Source organism: Athalia rosae, chromosome 2 (assembly GCF_917208135.1).
Source record: "Athalia rosae chromosome 2, iyAthRosa1.1, whole genome shotgun sequence".
Lineage (NCBI taxonomy): Eukaryota > Metazoa > Arthropoda > Insecta > Hymenoptera > Athaliidae > Athalia > Athalia rosae.
The window spans coordinates 24,672,818-24,698,089 of NC_064027.1; the positions used below are offsets into that span (position 1 = coordinate 24,672,818).

The 25,272-nt window shown below is 36.8% G+C and overlaps 6 protein-coding genes and 1 long non-coding RNA gene across 14 annotated transcripts in view; 4 read left to right on the top strand and 3 right to left on the bottom strand.

The window, feature by feature from the left end:
• Positions 1-621: 621 nt before the first annotated feature.
• LOC105689082 (NADH dehydrogenase [ubiquinone] 1 beta subcomplex subunit 8, mitochondrial) lies at positions 622-1,748 on the bottom strand. 2 transcript variants are annotated; one of them, XM_012405840.4, is made up of 4 exons: positions 1,557-1,748; positions 1,109-1,332; positions 817-975; positions 622-744 (listed from the first exon to the last, which is right to left on the bottom strand). In XM_012405840.4, exons 1-4 carry the CDS (start codon positions 1,639-1,641, stop codon positions 685-687), a joined length of 528 nt encoding a protein of 175 aa, XP_012261263.2. In that variant the 5' UTR covers positions 1,642-1,748; the 3' UTR covers positions 622-684. The 2 variants fall into 2 exon arrangements, with proteins under 2 accessions (XP_012261263.2, XP_048506058.1); XM_048650101.1 differs by having other exon boundaries at positions 1,498-1,638.
• Positions 1,749-1,852: 104 nt separating this feature from the next.
• On the top strand, positions 1,853-6,490 carry LOC125499911. The gene is made up of 5 exons (XR_007276950.1): positions 1,853-2,203; positions 2,620-2,693; positions 2,804-2,936; positions 3,023-3,100; positions 3,193-6,490. It is a non-coding gene; the product is annotated as an uncharacterized LOC125499911 (long non-coding RNA).
• Positions 6,491-7,659: 1,169 nt separating this feature from the next.
• Positions 7,660-11,168, bottom strand: LOC105689093. Of its 2 annotated transcripts, none has more exons than XM_012405852.3 (5): positions 11,097-11,159; positions 9,568-9,819; positions 9,322-9,501; positions 9,022-9,215; positions 7,660-8,949 (listed from the first exon to the last, which is right to left on the bottom strand). In XM_012405852.3, the coding sequence occupies exons 2-5, from the start codon at positions 9,737-9,739 to the stop codon at positions 8,683-8,685; spliced, it is 813 nt and encodes a 270-aa protein (XP_012261275.2). In that variant the 5' UTR covers positions 9,740-9,819; positions 11,097-11,159; the 3' UTR covers positions 7,660-8,682. The 2 variants fall into 2 exon arrangements, with proteins under 2 accessions (XP_012261275.2, XP_048506053.1); XM_048650096.1 differs by having other exon boundaries at positions 8,767-8,965; positions 11,097-11,168.
• On the top strand, positions 8,828-12,656 carry LOC105689067 (kinesin-like protein KIF9). Its single transcript, XM_048651284.1, has 8 exons — positions 8,828-9,089; positions 9,349-10,253; positions 10,319-10,470; positions 10,539-10,632; positions 10,704-10,880; positions 10,969-11,189; positions 11,233-11,442; positions 11,522-12,656. The coding sequence occupies exons 2-8, from the start codon at positions 10,143-10,145 to the stop codon at positions 11,886-11,888; spliced, it is 1,332 nt and encodes a 443-aa protein (XP_048507241.1). The 5' UTR covers positions 8,828-9,089; positions 9,349-10,142; the 3' UTR covers positions 11,889-12,656.
• Positions 11,196-13,852, top strand: LOC125499909. Of its 3 annotated transcripts, none has more exons than XM_048650100.1 (4): positions 11,196-12,245; positions 12,307-12,464; positions 12,531-13,082; positions 13,146-13,852. In XM_048650100.1, the coding sequence occupies exons 2-4, from the start codon at positions 12,360-12,362 to the stop codon at positions 13,206-13,208; spliced, it is 720 nt and encodes a 239-aa protein (XP_048506057.1). In that variant the 5' UTR covers positions 11,196-12,245; positions 12,307-12,359; the 3' UTR covers positions 13,209-13,852. The 3 variants fall into 3 exon arrangements, with proteins under 3 accessions (XP_048506057.1, XP_048506056.1, XP_048506055.1); XM_048650099.1 differs by having other exon boundaries at positions 11,196-12,072; positions 12,159-12,464; XM_048650098.1 differs by having other exon boundaries at positions 11,196-12,042; positions 12,104-12,464.
• LOC105689115 (retinol-binding protein pinta) lies at positions 13,746-15,800 on the top strand. The gene is made up of 5 exons (XM_012405905.3): positions 13,746-13,902; positions 14,009-14,168; positions 14,247-14,352; positions 14,422-14,791; positions 15,702-15,800. The coding sequence occupies exons 1-5, from the start codon at positions 13,749-13,751 to the stop codon at positions 15,779-15,781; spliced, it is 870 nt and encodes a 289-aa protein (XP_012261328.1). The 5' UTR covers positions 13,746-13,748; the 3' UTR covers positions 15,782-15,800.
• Positions 15,801-16,365: 565 nt separating this feature from the next.
• LOC105689114 (ABC transporter G family member 23) overlaps positions 16,366-25,272 on the bottom strand; it is a 32,696-nt gene continuing 23,789 nt past the window's right edge. For all 4 annotated transcript variants that reach the window (XM_048650081.1, XM_048650084.1, XM_048650083.1 and 1 more), the window contains 12 exons: positions 24,814-25,128; positions 24,593-24,700; positions 22,459-22,552; positions 21,787-21,954; positions 21,482-21,616; positions 21,235-21,386; positions 20,916-21,126; positions 20,655-20,832; positions 20,378-20,564; positions 19,773-20,038; positions 19,403-19,489; positions 16,366-18,825 (listed from right to left, as the gene is read on the bottom strand). In XM_048650081.1, the coding sequence (XP_048506038.1) occupies positions 18,611-18,825; positions 19,403-19,489; positions 19,773-20,038; positions 20,378-20,564; positions 20,655-20,832; positions 20,916-21,126; positions 21,235-21,386; positions 21,482-21,616; positions 21,787-21,954; positions 22,459-22,552; positions 24,593-24,700; positions 24,814-25,128 (2,116 nt within the window). In that variant the 3' untranslated portion in view covers positions 16,366-18,610. The remainder of the gene's footprint in view (positions 18,826-19,402; positions 19,490-19,772; positions 20,039-20,377; positions 20,565-20,654; positions 20,833-20,915; positions 21,127-21,234; positions 21,387-21,481; positions 21,617-21,786; positions 21,955-22,458; positions 22,553-24,592; positions 24,701-24,813; positions 25,129-25,272) is intronic.

The window sequence follows — 25,272 nt, forward strand, 5'->3', positions numbered from 1 at the left end:
TCTAGCTATTTATATGTTTATTAGTGGATTAAATGATTTGTACTCTAAACTTTCTTGTAATCATTCTGAATTCACAATTTACCTCCACATTTTTAGCTTCAAGATCGACATGAATGACGGACCCACATTTTACGATGCAAAACCATAATTTTTTTCATTGTGTCTATATAAATCACATCTTTTCCTGACAAAACGTTGAATTCAAAACGCGTAAAAATTTTCAGTCAATGCTGTCAGGTATTGCAGTTTCGAGAAAATTCGAATAATTTAATCGCTTGGTAAAAAAAACCACACGTTTCTCATTGAACACCTGAGATTTTCTTCCTTAACAGTCCATTGAATGACCTTGGAATTCTTCAGATATTGATAAACAAGATGCATGAAAATCGATAAAATATGTTGCTATAATCAGTTGTGTGAGGGAGCTCTTTCATGAGTTGCATCAGGCTGACCTCTTGAAATAATTCTAATCCAGCCTGGTTTTCAATTCAACAGGGCGTTTTTTGAGCTTGCTCAGTCTATTAGACAGCGAGAATCAGTAAAGATATTATACTGCTGATATTTTCTTGTATCCAATAAATTTGGTATTTTTTGTTTTGGGAGTGAATTTCTCGGTCCGAGTTAATGTTGTATATTTTTATTACGTTTCGTCTACATCATTGTTTGACCTGCTAGTGAATATCTTTAGTGTAGAGGTTCGAACGTGTAGTGTGGCATACCATCCTTAGGGTACTGTTTTGGCATCTGTTGAAGCAAAAGAAATGAATATTGAGTATAAAATTGATTAGCTGAATGTAGCACTAAATGAATACGAACCCTCGGTTGAACTACTTTGTAGTTGTCAAATATACAGTACAGAGTGGCAAATCCACCTATAATCCCTAAAAATGTAAGCCAATAGACATACATGGGGTATCGTAGGTTAGCGGTTGGATTCCACCGGTCTTCTGAGATTATATTGAACTCAATGTGGAGCTACAACAATATTAAGTATTCTATAAAAAAGTGCAAACGTATATCTCTGTGACATTGAGAAATAATAAAAATTCATTGAAAAGACCAGTCTGCAAATGTAGTGTTGTTCAGAGACATGAATCAAAAAACTAACCGGTTCGTTAAAATTCCTCTTTAGATTAGGATAATCCCATGGGTAAAAATTATCTTTGGATTCCGCGCCAACACGAGGAAGGTCAGGGTAATCTCCCAAACCCCATCCATCATCATCAGGAATTGGTTTGTAATCTTCCCGGGAGAGCCCATATTTTTCTGCTGCCTTTGCCTTCTCTTCTTCCGTTCTTGGATATGGTCCCGGTTTAAAGTCTCTGATCATATCTAGCAATCAAATATAAATGTCATACATGGGTCCAACATTGTGCCTTATTCCTCACATCTTATTCACAAACCACAACTCAGAATATTCATGGAGAAAATCAAATTTTGTAACTTCAGTAATAATTATATAATTGATAATTATAACCTAGGTAACAGAATGATTACCTAAATTGTCATTCAACCGTTACTACATCAGAAATATAACTGCTGCAACCGCTACTTACTGTTTCTTACTATATTGTACATGTAAACACCATTTTTCGGTAGTAACTTGTTCGGAATTTTACAGAATTTGACGAGAGAAGCCATTTTTAATAATAAACCATAGCCAACAAATTCAGACCTAAATAAAATCAGCAAAGGTTTGTAATATCTGAATTAGTAGGGTTCCCAACAAGAAGCAAACTGTGGCAAGTTCATATAATGGACACCGTAAGCGTGCACATCTTCCCTGCAATCTAGCTTATATCGTCTACACTCAACGCCCATATACAACAATGTATACCGAGAGTTAGCGTAGCGGCGCCGCCATTATCTCTTCAAATTTCGAATCGTCTCCCAGTAACTCGTTGCCCATTTAACGATAAGTAATAACATCAGATTATAAAATTTGTGAGAATAATCGCAAAATACTACTTCACCTATAAATGACGTTGTTTGATTAAACGAATCAAACATGATGATACATTGAATCAGTTAGTGAAAACGTTGGTGGAAGCCTCGAACCAGCGCGCACTCCTACGCGGCCTCTGATTGGTCCAATATCATCCGACGTACTTGGCCATTTTAAGAAGTGTTCGCGCAGCAGCGCCATTGCCTCGTCGAACTTCGAATCCACTGCTTCGTCTCCAGGCTGCATGGTTGTCTCCAAGTAAGTCATTGCTCATTTAATCATCTCCGTTATAATGTCGGATTCTGAAACTTTCGAGAACTAATTGAAGAATTCGACCCCATCTTGGTGTAACGCTGCTTGATCAAACGAATTAAACATTATGATACATTGAATTAGTTAGTGGAAGCGTTGGTGGAAGCCTCGAAAGCCTCGAACCAGCGCGCACCCTTACGCGGCCTCTGATTGGTCTAATATTATTCGAAATACTTGGCCATTTTAACAAGCGTTCGCGCAGCAGCGCCATTGCCTCGTCAAACTTCGAATCTTCTACCTCGCTTGAAGTAACTGGCTTTTCGTTCGATTACACGTTATAATATCGTATTCTGAGATTTATATTTTGATTTCTATTCGATTTGGTAATGCAATACTTATTTGTGTATTATTGTGCATTACAGAATTCAGAGCCTAAAAAGGATCTTAAAGCTTCTTGAAGTGGATCCCTGATCACTAGACTTCGGGGAAAAACATGGTGAGTGTGAAATTCGATCGTTTTTCGGCTGATTATTTCCGAATCCCTTGGTTTGTGTTGCTTGTGTATACGAAAATCATTAAAATAAAAGTTTTGATATCCTGTTGCAGATAATAATGTTCTTGCTAGGTGATCATCGACCATAAACTTCAAGTGGAGAATCTCTGTAATTGGAATTTTCCGAAAGAATCCGATAGCTACTTCAAGCGGATCTCTAATGTTCACCAGACTTAGTAAAAATTGGTAAGTTTGAAATTTGAATATTTTTTATCTCATTTCTCACAAATTCTAGAATTCTTTATACAAATTTTTGAAATTCTTTTTTACAGGCAATAATTTTTCCTGCACGCAATTGAGTCTTCTCATGTGTTTGATCATCAACCATCGATATAACGTGAGAAATTTCGGTAATTAAACTTTTCCAAAACTATTAATTTCCTTCAATTCAGAAATTTTTGATTCTCATTTTTCGTGGATTTTTTCCTTGCCATTTTTATAGCATCGTTCTTCGTGGGAGCATGTCATGAGCTTCTCATCATACTACCCTGACTACATTTAATCCACTACACTGAACCTACAACGCTTCAACCTACTACCAATATATCTATGCTACTACACAGTTGTAACCTTCAGGGAGGCAGCGACATCCGGGTAAAATCCGAGACCCCCGAGCTCGGGGAGAGCAGATCGGGTCCGGTCTTGGTACCGGCAGCGATGGGTAAGTCCCAGCAGTTGGATTTCCTCGATTTCTTTGCCAGCTCACACGATGGTGAACGCTGGCATCGGGGTCGTTGTATGTATCTAGATTTGAGTATCCTAATCCCCATCCTTATTTCACGTGGCGTGGCGGTAATTTTAGATTTTAAAATCATTTTATTAGCTCAGGTAATCGTAGGTTTGGTTGCTGTTGAGCATAGCGCACCTGCACTTAGTAGAGTCACAAATATTGAATTATCTCAGAAATGATCATTCTGCGGTCAGTAAATCGAGTGGCTAGTCAGTTAACAAATAGTTTATGAATTATGAACTATTTGAACAAAAAAACGATCATCGATCAACCTTGTAAGCAAGAGTGTGCGGCTCATAGGCAACGGTAGAGACCATCGTTCGATCGGTACGCGCAATCTTTTGATTTTAAAATAAATTTTAGTGGTTGATTTCGTTTGCGTCGATCACTCAACGGTAGAAAAAATTTAGTCGTTCAAACGGTGGTTCTTTACCATAGTATCAATCTCTATATAAGGATCAGGTATGAAATTTAGCAACTTCAATGAATTAAGAAATTTGCGATTTTATAGCAAAACTTACAAAAATAATCCATTTTGTTATTATCAATTCTATTCCACTTCAACTAATCAACTGTAACTCATAAACGGAAAAACATCTCTTTTTTTCTCCCTGATTCTCTGCTAACTTTAAATATCCGATTAAGCTTCAAGCAACTACCGCGGACATCATGTATAGATTAAGAATAAAAATGAAATTACGATTAATTGTAAGTCTTAACTATGGTTTTAATAAATAAGTAAATTGAAATTTCCAAAATCGCTAACTATGAAAATAATATACTTGGGCAACGTTTTCTCTTCTGCTTCTGAAATCTTCAGAAATCGAAAGATTTGACTGACTTATATTTATAATTGGGTTCGATTCCCGTTCAAACAAGGATATTACTTCACTACATATTGTATTTTTTTTAACATTAATAAAAAAATTAAATTACTTATAAGAAACCTAAAGGATGGTTCGGTAATGGATATTACTTCGCTGCATATTGTATTTTTCTCAACATTAATAAAAAAAGGAAATTACTGATAAAGAACCTAAATGCATAGTTAGGTAATGGAAAAATTACCTTCAGAATTAATGTCAAGTTTCAATAGGTCAAGACTGCTTGTAGTAAATTAAGAAACTTTATATATGGAGATTAACGAGATCTAGGATGTTTTATCATACAAGAATCTTACTTTCCTAACATAAATCTTTCGAACCTCAATTTGTTTTATTGAGTACACAAATAGATATGAGATGAATTAGAGACATTCCTTTGTTGTAATGAAATTTATTTCCCAAAGATTCTATTGGAATCATATTTTAGAAAATCATTCTGCACTCAGTCAATGTGCTCGACTTACGTTTACGATCAAAAAATGAATGATGGTAATGATCATAATTATCACGATGATGGTAATAATCTGTATCCATGGAAATTTATGTGTACATACATAATCGTATGTATGTGTGGATGTGTGTAGAGTCATTTTGGGTAGCTGAACTGTACACTTAGTACTGTCACACCCGATGACCATGTATGTGGAGTCATTGAGGGCAACTGCGTGCAACGGGTGGGTGTACGTGAAGACGTTATTCAATAGTAATAACAAGTTTGCGTACCCTTAGCTGCTGCGCTCAGTTATACCCGATGACTATGTATGTGTGTGGGGTCATTTTGGGTAGCTGAACTGTACGCTTTGTACAGTCACACCCGATGACCCCGTATGTGTGTGTGTGCGTATGTTGGATGTACGTGGAGTCATTAAGGGTAACTGTGCGCAACGGGTTAGTGTACGCAAATACGTTGTTCAACAGTAATAACAAGTTTGCGTACACGTGACTGTTGCGCGCAGTCACACTAGATGACTATGCATGTGTGTAGAGTCATTTTGGGTAGCTGAACTGTACGCTTCGTACAGTCACACCCGATGACCATGTATGTGGAGTCATCGAGGGCAACTGCTTGCATCAGGTGGGTGTGCGTGAAGACGTTATTCAATAGTAATAACAAGTTTGCGTACCCTTAGCTGCTGCGCTCAGTTATACCCGATGACTATGTATGCGTGTGGGGTCATTTTGGGTAGCTGAACTGTACACTTAGTGCAGTCACACCCGATGACCACGTATGTGGTATGTATGTATATGTTTATCGATATGGATGTAGATTGTTATCATCGTCATGTCTACGATTTATATAGTATACTTCAATTTTTCATAATAAATCAATTTCACTAGAGTTGTATATTCATGTATATTTCACCAAGGTCATGTTTTGTGCATGAATAAATGTACATAAGTACAAGTACAATTTGCGATTCTATTACGAAAGTTACATCAATTATCAATTCAGTTATCCTGCATTCTTCTTCACTTACAATTCAACTAATTAACCGGCACTCATAAAGAGACAAAAATATCTTTCAACATCTCTTATTTCTCACTGATTCTCTGCTTACTTCAAATATCCGAATAAGCTTCAAGCAACTACCGCGGACATCATGTAGATTAAGAATAAGAATAAGATTACCATTAAATCTCGATGAATAAAATAAGATTTTCCAAATTGTCAACTATCACAAGAATATTCTTTGGCAATGTTTGCTCTTCTGAAATCCTTAAAATTCGGATGACCATGCCTGACTTCCATTGATGATCGGGTTCGATTCCCCTTCGAAGACAAATATTAGTCCACCATATATTGTAGTTTTGGTAAGCATTAAGAAAAAATAAAATTACCCCAATCTATAGTTAGGAAATGTAAAAATTAACTTAAGAATTATTGTCCAGTGTTCATAAGTTAAGACTGCTTGTAGTATATTAAGAAACTATACGTATAACGAGATTTAGGATGTCTAATCATAAAAGAATTTTTCTTCCCTTACACAAATTGTTCAGCCCTTAACTTTTTTTCTCGAGTACACAAATAGATACGAGATGAAGCCTTTTTTTTGCAATGAAATTCATTTCTCAAAGATTCTGTCGAAATCAAGTTACTAAAACTCATTCGAAGATTATGAATGTTGAATGAGCTTCGGCTAGCAAAAACACACACTCTTTCAAAATTTAGTAAATTCTGGCTTCAGCCGGGGCATGGGCAGCCCATTTTTATTTTCACACATAACAGGTTGACGGTAAGTTTTTGAACGAGATACCACGGCAATGAATGTGAGATGTGAGTGCGATGGAATGTTTTTGTTGCGCCGGCGCAAGTATGAATGGGGGTTTTCGTCAGTAAAATCATTTCTTGGATAAATATAGGTGAAAGGCAGGTATAGGTAAATTCATGCATCGCGAAGGGTTTTCATTTTGCATGTACATATGTATCTGCAGTATGTATGCGAGTGTGCAAGTCATCATAGTTTTAACCGTTGGGTGGGATGTGGGCTTAACAAAACGGGCAGGCAAGAAATCGGAAGTGCATCTTTTCTTTCCACAGCAATTCCAAGTGATCAATTAAGTAGAGTTCATCAAACTGCATTATTTAATTTTGTTCAATCCTTCACTCGATATTTTTTTAATAATTCTTTTCACGTGGTCTCTTTGATCTCTCTGCTGATTGTGAGATCATAGATATATTCTAAGATCTAATAGATCCGTTTCCTTCTCCAAACAACGTTCACAAACCCAATCAGACAAATCAAATAAAATTGAGTTTTTTTGCTTTCCTGTAATATTTGTGGTCACTTGGGATGGGCAAAATACGTCCGCTTTGCTCTCCGTACCAGCCGTGGTGCATGGAAGTGAGGTGGACGTTGAGCTCGAAGACTTCGCGTCGAAGAGGATCGCCGACCGCCACGCCACAAATCCCTTTCTAAACCTTACCTCGATGCTAATTGGAATAGAAGAATGCGATTAAAAATTGCATTTCTTCGATTTCGATTATCTGAAATATTCCAAATCTGACGCTGCACGCGCGGGTATATAGCGCGAGGACGAGGAATTGCATGTGATATGTTTGCATGTTCCATGTTGTGCTTTAACTAGCGTGACTTGCCGTCTTGCAAGGCGCTTTAAAAACTTGACTGATTTTGGTGGGAGGTACATATATTAAGAGATTTTCTTTCAGGAATTTAAATTTAGTAAAAACCCGAGTTCCGTCGCTGCTGCTGGTACGCGCGCGGACTTGGAGTTTAAAACATCGATTGCAACGCCTATGCGTTTTAAACCCAGAAACCGAAAAATTGTAAGGATACAGGTATACTGTGGCACCTTTTTGTGCGTAGTATAACTTGACTTTCACGCGATTATTTTTGAGACACTAATCAAAATTATAGGTCCCTATAGTCTTGAAACTTATGAAAATTTCTTTCAGATGTTAGGGTTTAGTTTTGACTTTTAATGCTAATCAGATGTTGGATACAGGCTGTCTCTGGCTACTAATGCAGTTTGCTTTCTGATTTCACTTACAATTAGGAAGAAAATCGAAACGAGCCGAGGACGCTACCTTATTGAAGGTGGTTTGGAAACGCGTCATTTCAGGTGGTTCTTATTGTTAATACTATGGTCCTAAAAATTGGATGTTATTACAGAAACAAATTTTTTATACTCATGGGTGTAAATGAACAATGTATATTCAAACTTCACAAATTTAATTCATCATCCAAGTTTGGTGAACGTGAAATAAAAAGGCACCATTTGATATAAACACATGTAACTCCGACTCTTACAGAGTAAGGATCGTTTTAGAGGACGATATCCTATTCGTGTCTAAAAAAACTTATCTCTAAAATTGATTGTCTATGAATATAAAATTTGTTACTAAGTATGCTTTGGAGTATTTTTGTTGACTTATCTGTTATAACTTTTTTGTTATTCCAGAAGTTGAGTCGTTGGTGGAGTTTATCATTTGTGATCTCCTTATTCAAAATAATCTTATATTACCCCTACTTCCCAGAGGGTAAGTACGGAAATGACTTTCCCGGATGTGACCGGTTGATTTATCGATGAACACATTAACTGCAGTCGGTATACACCCCTAAGTCCGAGGGGGGTTTCAAGTGCTGCTAGTTCAAAATACTGGTTGACGGGACCAGTGAGAGGGCGTAAGCCTACGGTACCTGGTCACGAAAGCCTGACAAGATATGCAAGATGCGTTGCGATGAGGGCATAGTTCGGTGGTCCACACACAGAGTTGTTTAGATGCCTCATCGGGCTTCCGTATTAGAGGCCTCCTTTTGGTTAGTGGATCAGAGTTGAAAATTGGCTGAAAATACTGTCAATCCTCTAGCTTGACGTATCTCTCCTTAGCTATACGAGTTATCAATTTCTTGGACATGAAATTATGTTGGCTTTCACTTAGTCTACGTAGATCCAATCCGAATATGATCAGTTTTCCAAGTTGTATATCCCCTTTCTTTAATGAATTGATATCATAATTTCGAAAATTCATGGAAATATAACCAAGAACATGAACATAGTCATAAATTTCAATTTCGTCAAGCACCTTTTCTTTCATTGCGCGTTTCCACAAATTTCTGATATGCTGAAAAATAATAAGACTGAACATTGAGATGACATCACAGAATTCAGTGATTTCATGACCTATAATACCTACTCTGTCATAAGAAGAAGGTGGTTCAACCCCAATTTCACATGAGAGCTGTGATTTGGGTATCTTTTCAGGTGAGCTAGATTTGTCTTCAGTAGAACCAGTGGGCTCATTTTGCCTATACTCTGATTCTTGTAATTCTGTTCTGTTCAATTTTCTTATACAACATAAAACAGATATAGCACTCGTGCCATCATCAACTGTAAAATTAATATACATAGCATTATCTGTAAGTTAATTTATTACGTGAATAAACTAACACAATGGTGAACCTACAGAACTGTATTAAATTAGGAAATTGTTTACCTGTATAAGAGAGAAATTTGTTAACAGGTGCTATGTTTGTAACAATGCCGATAACTTCAATCCTATCGATTTTGACTTCAGGCATATTTTTTGGATGAAATTGTATATATTGCTCTCCGATATAGGGAACAAGACGAAATATCTCTGCTATGAGTAGGGGTACTGGAGCATCATCATCATCTACAAAATATTTCAAGTTACAGTGATGTGTGATAATTGGTTCGTATTATTCAAATATTTCTTTACCAGGATCTTTGTAACCAGGCCATTCTTGATCTCCGGAGTGCATAATTTGGAATAATTCTGGAATTCGCCCCATTTCGTTCATTTTGTTTTTGAGATCCCACCTTTTCGTTTGGTTCATCGGTTCACCATCAGTCCAACAAAAATCCAACCTACATGTTTTAGTATTCCTCATGGCCACACTGCGGTGCTAGCATCGTTAGCAAATCCCGCGAATCCTTTCGAGTCGCTTTGACTTCATACGACCCTTCGAATCTGCAGAAGAACAACAAAATTCTAATATACGCCATCTCCATGGTAAAAACCCGTATTTCAGAAAGATAAATGAATCTAATCTTGCGGTTGAATTAGAGTCTGGCGACTTGTAACCACAATTTTTTTTACCGTAAACCGATATAGAATATATCAAATGTAATTCATGCATCGAAAATCTGTAGCAGATTGTAGTATATCACAATAATATTTTCTAATATTTCGATGGGCATGCTTGCGAATTAATAAAAAAAAATCATGTAATATACCAATTTTTAATACTATTTCTTAATATTAATATTAACTAAAATCCAACACCGGGCACAATGGAGCAAAACTTCAAATCTACAGAATCCAAGAATATAGAAATTTTTGTCCGGATCCTGCCTTCGATGGATGTTTCCGAATCTTTTTTAAAGATAGCAGATAACAGAAAAGTACGCCATGCATTGGTGTACGACTCATTGATCAAATTTTCTGTATTACATATTTGTATATCAAGGACATATACGTGCGATGCATACAAGATATGAAGCGGGATAGGATCTTAAAATCTCCAAGTCCTATTTTTTGGCGGTTTCCGACGGATGGAATTTTCTACAATGATTCTCAGGAAGAAGTATACAAAGGAGTTACCAAAAACCTTCTCGACAAGTGATTACTCGTTATGCTAGATAACGATGAATATTTCCCAAAATCAATTGTATAAATGATTGCTTAAGCGTTTTAGGAGGGGTTCATTGCGTTCTCCTAAGTCAAGGGCAAATCGGTACCGGAAAGAGTTTCACGATTGGCGGATTACGGCACAGTTATGAGGTACTAACAATAAGTATCAAACGTAATTGGATATGCCAAATATCGCCAGGTGTGCTTGATAATTTTTTTAGCACAGAGGTATAATTGTGCGGTTATTATCGGATATGTTTGAAGAAAAACGGATCCGAAAGTATTCTAATGCAATTGAATACCGTATGAATTACGTGGAAATTTATAAAAATCAAGTCAAAGATTTGCTTGCCAGTAAAAATGAAGAACGGAGATTCAACATCCGTGATGCATCGAAGGTATATCGTATAATGACATCGTTTTTTTGGACCTCACTTTCTGGCATGAAACTGCATCGATTGAAAAACGATCATACATCTCATGTAGCAGATAACTTTGGCTAGCGTGAATAGCGAAGATGAGACATTAAAAACAATATTCGAAGGTGAAGCTCGCAAGGAAATCGGAAAAGGAACGAATTACGAAGCATCCCATCGGTGCACGAGTGTCCTTACTTTTCACGTGGAAAATACCAGTTTGATAACATCGAGGGCTGTCGCATCTCACGCAAAAGTTAACAGCAATCTGCTCATCGTCGGCATAAATCTGTGAAATAAAAATCCTTTAGAACTTATTTTCCTAGATCCATATAGTAGACATGGCTGGTGTCGATTTTTTCGGGAAATCCAGCTGCCAAAAATCAACGGAACATCTTCGAAACGCGAATTTAGAAAAAACGCTAATGGAACAATACATTCTTGCTTTACACAATTCCCAAAAATCCAAGACGTCGTATCGTCAGAGCAACAGTAACTTAATCAAATATTTGGGAGACGCTTTCCATCTTGGCTCTTTATTGCGGTAATTGTTGGAACGAAAATAGTTTTACTTTGATTCAGATTTATACGATCAATTTACTTTTTTTTTTACGATGATGTAGTTTCATCGGCCATGTTCGTTTTACAAATGAAGACCTGGTGTTGACACTGTCGACGTTAAGATTCAGCAGTATCGTAAAAAAGCTTAAACCTGAAAAAATGAAATACAATTTCGGGTCCGAATTAACTCAGGATACCGACAAATTAAGGGCGGAAGTTTCGGGACTCAGAGAAGAGCTGGAACTCAATGAGATGCTTCTGAACCAAGAAGCGTCCACGAATTTGTCACCTGAAAGAGTGAAACGGATCGAGGAAGATGCGATCGACTTTATTAATGGCAATTTAGACGACTTGACGCTACTAAGCGTCTCGCAAGCTCAAATATTGCTCAAGAAATTCAAAGAAATATTTGCAAAGTTAGTGCTCTAGAATTAAAGATGAATTTCACAAATAACGAAGAGAAAATTCGTACAGACAGCAAGAGGATCACAAAATAGCTCTGGAAGCAAAATCAAAAGAGGCTCGGGATTCCGCGGCAAAAGATTTGAAAGCTTCCGCCTTATTTGTGACTAAGCCATCGAAGGTGCGGATCATAAGGTGTCAATTGTACCAGGTCAGATGACTTTTTTTATAATTGATTACAGACCTCAGCAACTGGAAGTTTAAATGGCAAAACAAGGCGAAAAAAATCATTTACAGAACGTTCGTCAAAAGTGTTATCTGAAGATTCACTTGCCAACGTTGCGGATGACTCAAAATCGAAAGTTGGAGATTTAATCGAAACAGGTGTAACGATTAACAGTCGTTCGGGTAATTTATTTAATAATTGATTCAATAATTCGATCAGGAATAACAATCGGACCTACGCACCCTGAGATCCCTTTCGAATACGGTCCTGTAATGAAATGGATAGAATTTCGCCGATACGGAGAACCACCTGATAGAGCCACCGTGCCTTGTTATCGGCCAGCAACTTTGCAGGAGACATCAAACGTGAACTTGAAGGTACAATAGTAGATGTCTTCTGATTAGATAAAAAAAGAAAAACAAAAAATTGTCCGGTTATTATAGATTGCGAAAAGAAACGATGCCTTTGACTATTATCTCAGAGAAGACGAATCCGCTATGACCTTGAAGAAAGATTTAGAGGCCATGGAGGAAGCCAGAAAAAGTGGACAGTCATTAACTAGGGATTTGGTAACGAAGAAACAAGAAATTAAAATTGAATTAGAGCATAAACGAGTAGAATTACACAGACAACAAAACCTCAGGCATATGACCGGTGATGAAGTTTATGACGTAGATGGAAGAGTTCTGATTCCAGAATTAGAACGGCGATTATTTAACACAGTTATGAATATGGAAAAAGATTTTAGCGAAATAAACTATCAGCTAATAAAGGCTAATGAAGAACTCGAAGGATTAGTTGAGAAGGAAATCAACGCTCGTAACAAACTTGAATACGGTTTCCAAATATTCTGCGATAAAATCTATGACTATGTAATCGACACCCCGAAAGAAAAGGATGACAGCGGAGAAGCAAAGAAGAATTCACTCGATCTCGAGGAAAATATTGAGTCCAAGTTTACAGATCTGCAGAGAATGATGCGACTCATGATCGAAGTATTTTTATCATCATCCGGTTGAAATTGTTCAAAGTCTAACAAGTTTTTATCTCGGTTTCAGAAAAAACACACTGAAAAAAAAGCTAATTGGCGAAATCACGTGGGAATCGATGCAACAAAATGAAGAGTGTGGCTGTAGAAATGCAAATTTAAATAATAATGAAAATCGCAACGAAGAATTATCATTTCAGAAATGCTTTGACGTGCGACATCCTGCATAATACGGTCATCGAGATCTTTGTACTGATTTTCTAATCTATACTTCGACAGAAAAAAAGACAATTTAACAAGTTGGGTGTATTGAATTATTTTCATAATTTGCTGACCGCATCGGTTTTCTATACATGTCATAACTTTAACTCTCTCGGTATGGATAAATTATTCAAAATCAATTGATTGAGAATCACTGTGAATGTCAGTGCTTCTGTCGCGGTTCTCCGGCGGGTTCCGGGTATCGTCGTTTTCTAGCTTAAGAGTGCAACGCGTATGGAACACACCGAGTTGGCTTTAAACGCTACTGCATAGCAGAGCTAGGCAGCAGTTAGTATAATTTTCTCTCATAAAAGGCAGTCGTCAGCTTCACGCGTTTTAAGAGCCCGATATAAATACCCATGAAGTTTTATCGAGAATATACAAATATTCCTCGTCAATTAAATAAAAAAAAATGTTACAAACCTCCGACGATTACTCGGATCTTACCGATGCCGAACGGGAATACGCTGCAACAGTTTTAAACGAAAATGAAACCGATCGTGTAGAAAAAATCAATGAAATGAAAGAATGGATCACGGAAAACAAAGACCTTCGCACACGGAATGGTAAGTGTACATTATTAATCGCTTTTAAACTGTGTTCAAACGTACGCGACTTCAGCCCAACATATTATCGGTATTAATTTAATTTAAAATTTTTTTGTTCTTACAGATGACTTTTATATTCTGCGTTTTCTCAGAGGATGCAAATTTAACATGAAAAAAGCGAAAATGAAGTTCCGTAATTATCATGAACTCAGAACTAAGGCTCCGGAATGGTTTTCGCAAAGAGATCCCATGCTACCGGAACTACAGGAGATGTTTTCCTTAGGGTAAACTATCTTCGATTTACTCTGCATAATCCAAACGAACCCAAATCAAATTGATGACTAAAAATCTTGTAATTTCAGAGTGTTCTTACCGCTTAAAAAATTCGACAGTGAAGGACGACTCGTCGTTATTATCAGAGCTGCTGTTCATGACCCGTCTAAACACAAGCAATCTGATGTTTTCAAGGTAAACGAAAGATAAAATGATCGATGATCGAAACTGAATAGATTTCTGATTCGGACCTTAATTTTTCAGGCGGGTAAAATGATTTTAGAACTAGCATCCAGAGAAAGTAGAGCGGTATCGCTCTACGGAGTATTTGCAATATTCGATTTGGACGGGGTGACATTAGGTCATGCTCTTCAGCTACCTCCGCAAGTAATAAAACGTGCCGTACATTCTTGGCAAAGTTGTTATCCGATGCGTACCAATTCAATGGATTTTATAAACGCGCCAAGTTACGTTAATTTCGTGTTAAATGTGTTCCGCAAATTCATGACTCCGAAAATGAAGGCTAGAGTTCACGTTCACAGTCATACGTTTAAAGCTTTACATAAAAAAATATCACCAAGTATACTACCAGTTGAATACGGCGGCTCGGACGGTACGATAAAAGAATTACAAGGTCAGTATTTCGTAAAAATTCTACTTGTAATTTACCTAGTTTTGTAACACGATACATCAGATTTATGTTACGTGTATTAACGATCTTACTACGATCAATCCTCCGCTCAATCATTGCATGATCAATGTGTTAGAGTGGATTGTATCCTTGACCCGATAACGAAACGAGAAAATTCATGCTATGCAGATATTTATAATGGTTATTCATTTTTCACCGAACGTCTCAGATCTATTCATTTTGTTGATTCCTTTTGGCCGGTACCTAAAAAAATAAAATGCTTCGGGCTTCTCTGTTTTACTGACAAGACTGTAACATTCATGGATTATCCGAGGAAATCATAGTCAGGTCTTACATCTAAGGAGGTCTCGAGTAAGTATTCGAAACGATCGAATCACCTCTATGCCCACAAGAACAAGAAGACTGTTTTATTCCTGACACTCGATTATAAATTCCATTGTAGGATCGACTTTAGCCCCGGCACATTATTCTTCATTCTCTTCGCAGTTCATTTGAGCTGAAAAAATGTTATCACAAATCACACGAAGAGAAAGAGAAAATAACATTATTAATCAGCGCTCAGTGTCAATCATCTGTTTTATACACAAATTGTCTTTGCGTCAACTGTAATGGGATAGAGAAAAGATATTTCCGATACGATGTAATGCATACGATAAAAAATATTTAAACTACAATTAACGGTTACTACGACGAACCCGTATAAAGACGAATAACTTCACGCTCAGAGCATAAATAAGACAAGGAAAATCGATGTAATTACGGATACGGAATGATAAAAGTTCATTGAAGTCTGCACTCATTGGGCGGAAATTAGGGCGTTGTAAATTGAACTATAAAAATTACGATTTTAATCACATTATTTACGTTATCATTTACTATTTATTTTATATAGAGTACTGGAAGACGATGGTAGAGGATAATCGAGAATGGTTCATCGACGACGAGAAGTACAAGATGATTCCTCAAAAATGAAAGAAATAAAAGGGGGGGGGAATAACTAAGAACTCCAAACTATTATTATATATATAGACTTCCAAGTTTTCCAAAAGTAAATTATCCTATTATCACACAGCCCGGACAGATTGGAAACAGTTTTCTGCATATTTCATTCGTTCCGATTTCAAATGTAAAACAGCAAGGCATAATTCGATTTGATGTTAATGTTTGAAAGTTGAAACTATAGCCTATGTCCGCTACACGTGATGTAGAGAACGAAACCGAGATAAAATGAAAACGTGCATATATAATAGATAACATTTATATTAATGAGGGCGCTCATTGTGACACGTTGCTTTAAAACTCCACTCAATAAGTTTGATTTGAAACAAAAATTCCAAACGAAGTATTATCTGTCTTGCGTATTAATCGTCGATTTGTTGATTTCACCTTTATACTATAGTAACGCGTAAGCAAATGAAATATAATTATTTATTCAAATACTTTGATTGTATTAATTGACATACAAATACCTACTCATATGTATGTGTATGTACGTGAGTACGGTGTTTGAAGAAATTGAGAGCATACACCAACACGAACAATAAACCCTTCATAAATTATTTTTTCCTTATCTTTTATTGATTTTTTTTATTTTTGTTTGTTTTTCTCAAATAACTATCTATGTGAATGTAAATATATATGTATAATATGTATACGTAGGTACAATTGGTGTAACAAATAAATGACAATATAATAATATTTCTATTCATGACATAAATCTATTTATAAAATAATATCATTGATTATTATACAATTATAAAGTGCGATTCTGGTGAAACGGGTTGCGAACCACGTATGCGTTGACATATTTGAACTTTTCGGTCTTCGAGCGAGCCTGAGCCCACTTATCGTTGAATTTAGCGTAGCCACCGGCGTAGGCATCTTGCTGTGAGATGTCACTTCTAAGGGCACTGCAAAATCTGTTGCTGAATCAGTCCTGATAGGTGACATCTCACAACAATACGCCTACGCCGGTGGCTACGCTGACTCCGGCGAGGCTCGGACACGCTCGTAGACTGAGAAATTCGAATATTTCGACGCATGCGTGGATAGCGACCAGTTTCACCAGAATCTCGCTGTATACCGACCACATTTCACACTTTCTTGTTTTTTTTCTCATTTTTTCCTATCTATTTTACTCATCATTGCTGACCGTGATTTTGTGATTTTCATAATTATTTCTATTATTATTATCCTTAATCATGTTACTATACTTATGAATATGGTTGTTATTATTATCATGATTCTCCTAAATCATATACATTCGTTCCAACTGCATCCACCCGATTCCCAATCTTGACCATATAATTGTGTTACGATCAATATTGCTGTTAAGATTAATGTTATCATTATCATATATATATAATATTGTTTGAGGATATATTCTTTAATTTCCCTATAAAAGTATATAAACATGTCGTTATTTGGGTGAAATATCTCATCGTCTCGAATCATTACTTTCTGTGTGTATTGTTTTGAATGAACGGAAAAAAAATATACTTCACAATCGAATGAATTATCGGTCAATCTGTCTGTGCGGGGTGAAAAAATGTATCGCGATACTTGTGATAAAATAATCAGTGATTTTTATACATAGCGATGAGCAACATTGCCTGAATGTGTAGATAGCAAACTGCCAAAAAAAAAAAACCTGAACATACTTTGTTGATGTCAAATAAAACATGCTAAGTCATGGGCAAGTACAAATCATCTTACATTAAATAAATGTATAGGTATTTATATGCATATAAAATTTAAAGTTATCTTCGTCTAATTAATAACTATCGTATATAACTTAAAGAGTACTAATTACAATCTTACAATACGCAGTATCTACAACTCTATCAAAATATTCTGAAATCGAAGCTGATATGATCGTACCAGCATTTGTTCTTTTTGATTCTTACAACGAAAGTAGACTAAAAAAATTGATTATCCCTTTTCTGGCAGACGCCAGGTTTTACGCTTGTGCAGGCCGAACATTAAACCAGGTCGATTGAGAATTAGATCTGAAAGATCGATAAATATACAATATATTTTGATAAAATTGATACACTGTATTTGACAAGCATAATTCAAGCTCGAGTTTATATCCAATAACTCGTAGCATATGTATATTGATCATTGAGCGCACCGATATTTTTTAGATTTGGTTTGTTCATTTTTCATTTTCATCCGGAGTTTTTCGTTAGTGGAAGTGGATAACTTTACTTGAGGAAGTGCATAAAACTGTTTTTTTTCTTTTTTTTTTTTTTTCAAACGTCATACGTAATTTAATAATTTTGTTTTTAATTTTTGGAATTCCTAGTCAATACTGTTTGCCAAATTGTAAAGAGATTCAAAAATGGAGAAATTTTCTGGTCATGAGAACAAAATAGAAATTGAAGTATACGAAATTAAACATCATACATTACATACTATACACATCTGGTTACGTTTGATCTTAAAAAGACTTTTATCGTTCTTGAGTTAAAAAAGCACAAAAGAAAAATATATTTATATAATAATAACGTTGTAACAACTCCTCAGACATCGATTGCACCAACATAACAAATATATATCCACTAAATAATGAGCTATGATAAGAAAAGAAAAAAAAAAGAAACTTATATAGACCAACATATATGTATATACTACAATTTTGAATTTAAGCGATATAGTCTTTTTCTTAAATTTTAGGTACTGTACAGATGAAAAAAAAACAACAATCATATTATTATTATATAGAATCTTGCTATTGATGCAGATGATTTAAAACAAAAAAAAAAAAAAGACCCGTATTTATATTACAATAATTATGGTTTATCCTCGTTTGAATTTTAGAACGAGCATGCTTATCGTCAGAAAAACGACGATCCATATTATCGTAGATATGAATCCGTTGTAAACATCTGGCTCTCCGATTGACCAACCACGTGTAAGCATTGATCTCAGTGACGTCGTTGCCATTGTCAAAGGAAGACCCTGCGATATATACCGGAGAACGGTAGGCATTCCTTCGATTGGCCAGATTACACCTAAAATGTAAAGAACGAAAGAAATGAACGTCCACACTAATTTTGTCGTTCATCCGTATTGTAAATTGCACCGAATGGCGAACCGAAGTATTTTTTTATCTGATTATATCATACGGCCGATTGGAATAGGTACTAATCCCAATTGGTTCGTTTAACAGCCCTACCTCAACTTTTATCTAACTGATTTTTAATTTTCCAACGATCAGTTAGTAATACAGACAGTTGACGTAGGTGATTGGTTTAATCGTGATCAAAGAAAGCTAAATTTTATCGTAAATGTATACGTCCATCATCATCGAGATGTATATCTTTTTCTTTTCATTTTGTTTAGAGTTATCCTTGGATAAATGAATTCAATAATTATAATATTATGTATAACTACTAATCAGTTAAGTAAAAAGTAATACCAGTCGGCCTTGAAAATGGAAACTTGCATAAGTATAACAACTACTGCATATAGTATAAGTATAAGGTAATCGATTATACACATGCGTGTTAATTGTGAATAATGATATTGTGTATAGGGTATATGGTAATAGTTTTATATACTATGGATTATTCAGAGATTATTACATACCACTGAGCAAAAGTGTTGGATAGAAACTTCCTAGAGCCAATTGAATGGCGTTTCTTTCGAGCTCACAGATCGCCGAGATCACGAAGCCTGAAACACGTGATTGGAAGATCATAAGAAATGTTTACAGAAATTATTGACGATGGCATTAATTTTTTTTTCCAATTCAAATCATCTAGACACGGTTCGTTCGATTTACATTTTGAAAACTGCACCTGCGGTAGTTTGCCGTTTGTGCGTTAATTCATAAAAAGTTGTTCGGTAGTAGTGCTCGGTTTTTCTCAGAGTATAACACTCTGAGCGGGAACAAATTTTTCCAATGTTTACTTGGAGCAGAGACTCCATACCTTTATTGAAAATAGTTTCAACTTACCGAAGCACATTCCGCAAAGTCCTTGGAGAATCGTTAGTATGATGACCCAGCCGATGTCGCCTTTGCACTCCACGCCGAATACGAGTATCATGAAAATTAGGACTAGGGTGGTTTGACCGCACATGACAACGAACTGCGTTACCACGTGAGAGAATAAAATTTCACCCGGTGAAACTCCTGCGACCCAACTTCTGTCCAAAAGACCCTCCATTCTCTCGATGATCAATGCCGACGAGGTAAGAGCAACGGCCAAGAAAAACACGATCCTAGAATGAGCGAAATAATATTAGAGAGAAAATGCTGACAAAAGACTTAGGCGCCTGCATAGCATGGAAATCATGACCTTTGACGGTCATATCTGTTTGGTATTCGTGACACGAGCACGAGATCGGACGAGAGCGTCGCAAACTTCGAAGTAACCTTGTGAAAAAATATCTCAGGCATACATCGTTTTATCGCGGTGTGGTCATTTACTAAAAGACGCCGTTGACCTTGTCACGTCCTACGTTCGTTGGACAAGTTCTATTCTATTGTGTACCGTACAGTGTTTATGGGAATCTAGAAATTCATGAGCCATTCAACGTATTCAAAATTTATGTTCTCACGTTAGGATAACACCGGGTGCAACGAAATCCGTGAAACTGGGTTCGTTCGAGCCGTAAATGGGGTCCTTGAACTGAATGGGGACGTCCGCTAACTTCGTGTTTTGTTCGCAAAGTTCCAATAGATTCTTCGCAAAGTCTCTGTACGTGTACTGAAGACTTCTGGCCAACATCAAACCGATTTGCTGATCTACGAAAATAGAATAAGAGGAAAATTACGGCGGATTCGAAACTTTTATCGGAATATGAACTCCTTCCGGAAGAATTCGATAATACTCACTGGACATGTCCAGCCAGACTCTGATTTCACTTTGGTCAAGACTTTCCTCTTCAGCGTCCCTTCCAAGGACCATTCGGGCGACTAAGGCGTCCGTAAAGTTTTCCGTGAAGTAAAGAGCTCCCCAAGCTTCCCCTTGACGAACAGCGTCCATGGCCGATTCAGCGTCTGGATAATATTCCTGCAAACATCGTGGAATTATTAAGAAATATCCCGGAGTTGTAGGATCGATGTCTGAACGTGATTTGGCAATTTTTTACTTACTTTTGTCATTGTATCGTTATTGAGGAATTTTATATATCGGCAACTCAATCGTTCGAAACTACACTCCTTTTCCTCTACGGGACAACTCAAATTTCCCCAGGTCATTTCGTGATTAACTATGGCAATTTTCAGTCCCGTTGGATCCCTTCCAATCGCGAGACAGAACAGGATTACCTGCATAACTGGCAGTGCGAATATGAAGAGCATCACACTGCGCAAATTATCGAGAACGAGAGAAAAAAAAAAAAAGAGAGGAAAAAGGAGTTATTATCGGTTAGAATCATGTAAATTTTTCGATGATACCGAGATTTCTACACACCCGACATTTCTCCACATCCTTAAGAAATTCTTCTGCAATAGAGCTCGTATTTTACCAGGACTTGTGATCTTGTAGCAATCGGTAAAATCGCCGCAGTCGTCGCATTCTACCGAAGTGTCTCCTTTCACTCCTGGAAGCGGTTTTCCGTTCAACTGTAATAAAAAGGAATGAATGAATAATTGAATAAATAAATTGAATAATAAATAATTCAATAAATTGGTAACTTGACGTTGATTTTTCAACTCACGTCGTACAGACTTCCAACGCCGTTTGTCGTGTCGTGAACAAGGACCTCTTTACTTTGATGGAAATTGAGACCTACGACTCCAGATTCCTCGGTAACATAAACTGGCTCGTCTCTTTTACCCCAATTCAGGGACGCCTGCGAGCACACATCAAAATTACAAATTTCTTACCCTTCGATAATCACGGGGCAAAAAACATTCCAACTATCAGATACCTCGTCTTCTCTTGCCGGGGTATCCTTCCGATAGCAATGGGGGGAAAGATAAAATAAAAAATAAACCATCGTTTCATGTATTGCGAACTTACCAGGCTGATATTATTCGAGATATTCAATTCCGTCGTGGGTTGAGAATATTGTCCTTGTTTTCGCGACAATTTGAGGAACACGTCTTCGAGGGAGGCACAATGATACATGGTCAAAAGTGTCCCCGGAGATTGTTCGGCCAATAATCTACCGCTCCTCATCAAACCGATCTGAAAAAAGTGTCTACGGTAATCGAGGATTAAGTAATTAAGTGAATGAAAATTCTGTCGGCGAAAACAGAACGGTTCGGAAAGGCTTTCATTTTTTTGACGACGTCGTGAAATTTTACCGTTATCATTGGCAGTTCCTATTAGCGGCGAGATAAATGGCGACGCAGTTGATTAACATCCTAAAACTGATCGACTAGACCGGTTTTCACTTTTGGTTGGACGGAAATTTTTGTAACAATTTAATTTTTTCACAAATATCGCGAAAATTATTGGCCATCGGGATGGAGGGGCAAAAAAAGAAAACCGACATGCAGCCGAGCGGGACTTTTCAACAGCGATTCGCAGTTGCGATATGTGCAGCGATTGACTAACAGGAAGGAAAGCTCCTAACTTCGGCAAATGCTATGCTCTTTTTTTTGCCCAATTATAAGAACGTTGCGAGATTGACGACAATTAAAAATAAGTAAGAAAAAAAAAAAAAAACAGAGCATATATTCATCTCACCATATGCGCCTGTCTAGCTTCTTCGATGTAATGAGTAGTTATGATGACAGTTTTGTTTCCATCTTTGGTGATCTGGACCAGATGATTCCAAATACTGAAAAACGTAAGTCATTTTTACTCCGCACCCCAAAAAAACTAGTACCTCAACCGCGCGATCATTTTCAACGTCATTACAGCGAACGGATCAATGTCGCGTAAAAAATCTCGCGGTACAAATTTTTTTCTTTATTTTTTTTTAATATTTTTTCTCTCAGCAAACGTATGTAATTGCTATTGCAAATACATACAGTGGATAGATAGGAGTTATTTCAGTCTCGCCCTCAACCTTCCTCAGCGAAGAAATATAATAACCCTGACACTTGATCTTGGACTAAAAAATTGTTAACTTGTCAGTAGGCGTATGTACCTAAGTATGTGAATATATATACGTATAAATGAATTTTTTTTTCTCTCGAGTTTTCTTGCCATCTTTTCTGTAAATATATTATGTACTATGCGACAATACTTAACGCGCATGTAAATCATGCATGCGATCTTTGGAACTCAGGATTATAATACGCATGATAATAATGAATCACAACTTCAACTGTTTTTTAGATACACAAGCACATCAAAAGTTCTCCGAGACCGTGAAGATTTTTCATTTTCATACGCACAATCGGAGATTAAAAATGCTCAAAAGAATTCAAAAAAAACTGTGTACGGTATTTTTGAAAATTTGCTGAGACATGTCGATCGAATATTCAATTACGAAATATCGTACACATGTATACAGGGATATAGTATGCCTATAGCATAATGTTGTAATAATTAGATACATAACGTGTCATTTTTTCTTTTTTTTTTTTTTTTTTTTTTTTTTTTTCTCTTTTTGGAATTTTATTTTCTTCATTCCGCCGGTATACGCGATCGTCCTATTTAGAGTAAAACGTTCACGGTCGCCCGGTGAATGAAAAGGTTGGCGAGTTGTTCCAAAAAATAAAGATAAAGTCGCGAGTCATTTGCTGGACTATGAAACGACACATACGTGATCACAAATAACAAAAATATGGTCTTTAGTTTTACAAGAATATCGAGACTTTTGACGTCACCGACAAGTTTTTACTATTATTTGCTCTTTTTACTTGGACTGCGTGCGCCACGAACGAACGTCAGTGTATCTAATATTCGAGCGTTCTATAAAATTCGCCATACCCATTCGTAAGGCAACCGCGAATTTTATTCAATATGATAACCGTGCTTCTTCTTCTTTTCTCAGCTGTAACGGTTAATCGCGCAAATTTACGTTGTACGGTAACCAGAAAATTCCTATCGTTTTACGTACGTTCGGAGACGAAACGACGAAAAAATGAACAAAAAAGAAAGGAAAGATCTTTTTACTAGACTTGAATGTTCAAGTACTCGAATTATATTACATTATATCGCGTATGCGCCGGTTAAGAAATAGTAGCGTTAACATTTTGAACCGTATAATAACGAGTTCTTATACAACGAGTTTTGGGTTATTGGAAATTACCCAGAGTTACAAACAACTCTGTTTTGCCACCAGGGAGTACATGGAATTTCCGTTTTATATGTGGATATATACAATTAATACGTACATTTCATACATTATATATCAAAAGATTCCGGAACATTAACATACTACAGCTCATTCGAATGACCCGAAAAGCGAATGATTCCGAGCTGTCAACTCGAGTCTCGATTACCTGGAGGCTGTTGGCCTGATTTTCCTAAACGATGTTCCACCGTAGGCAAACAATTGATATCCGTATACCTAGCCGGCACTCTCTCCAATCCACACTTGAGATCATTCTGTCGGATGTCGGGGGGAAAAAAAAAAAAGGAACAAAGTAAAGGTGGAACGACGGAAAGAAGTTCCTCTTTTTCAAGTCAGGTGTGACTGACTTGTTTCTCATCAAATTTCACGACTCGAATCATGAATTTCTGCAGCGACTGTGTGCGCGTTACGTAATTTTGGAAATCCCAACGGTATAATGATTACATTAAATTGCAAAACTTATCATTACGATCATATTATCCTTGAATTATTTGCGGAGAAAAGAGAAAAAAAAAAGAAAAGAAAAAAGAAATCCATATATACGTATTCAATTTTGCGAAATTCATGCCATACCTTTGCCTGAGGAGAGGGTCAACCCCGACGGTAGGTTCGTCCAAAATCAAAAGTTCTGGATCGTGCATTAGTGCAACTGCAAAGGATACCCGCCTCTGTTGTCCACCACTGTTATAATAAAAACGTAATAAATTCGATGGATGTACCTGATCAGGATAAAATTCACGTTACGGTGTTAAACGATGATAATTCGATTGGTCTTGCTTAACTACGAGAAATACCTGAGATTTTTGACGAGTCGATTTTGAGAAGGTAGATCTAAAAATTGTAGTAAAAATTTGAGCCTGTCGACGATTTCCGCCGTTGCCATTCCGAATATCCATCCGAAGTACATCATCGTTTCTCTGATGGTGAATTCTCCGTAAAGTGCTATTTCTTGGGGCATGTAACCAACGCGTTTTCCCGGGACTCCGGACCCTTTCGTACCAGGTTTTCCGCCCAGCACCCAAATTTCACCGGAATTCAGCCTTCGCCGACCGACGATGCAGGACAAAAGTGTCGTCTTGCCGCAACCACTCGCCCCGAGGAGTCCGTATCTGCAGTAAATCGACGCGGTGAATATTTTCTCGAAGTGAAAATTTTCGTTCGCTTATGAAATATCGAAGTGAGAATTTCCCGCAGTAATATCATCTAACGGTTCAACAGACTGGATGCCTCGATGAGCTGCTTTCACATGTTCC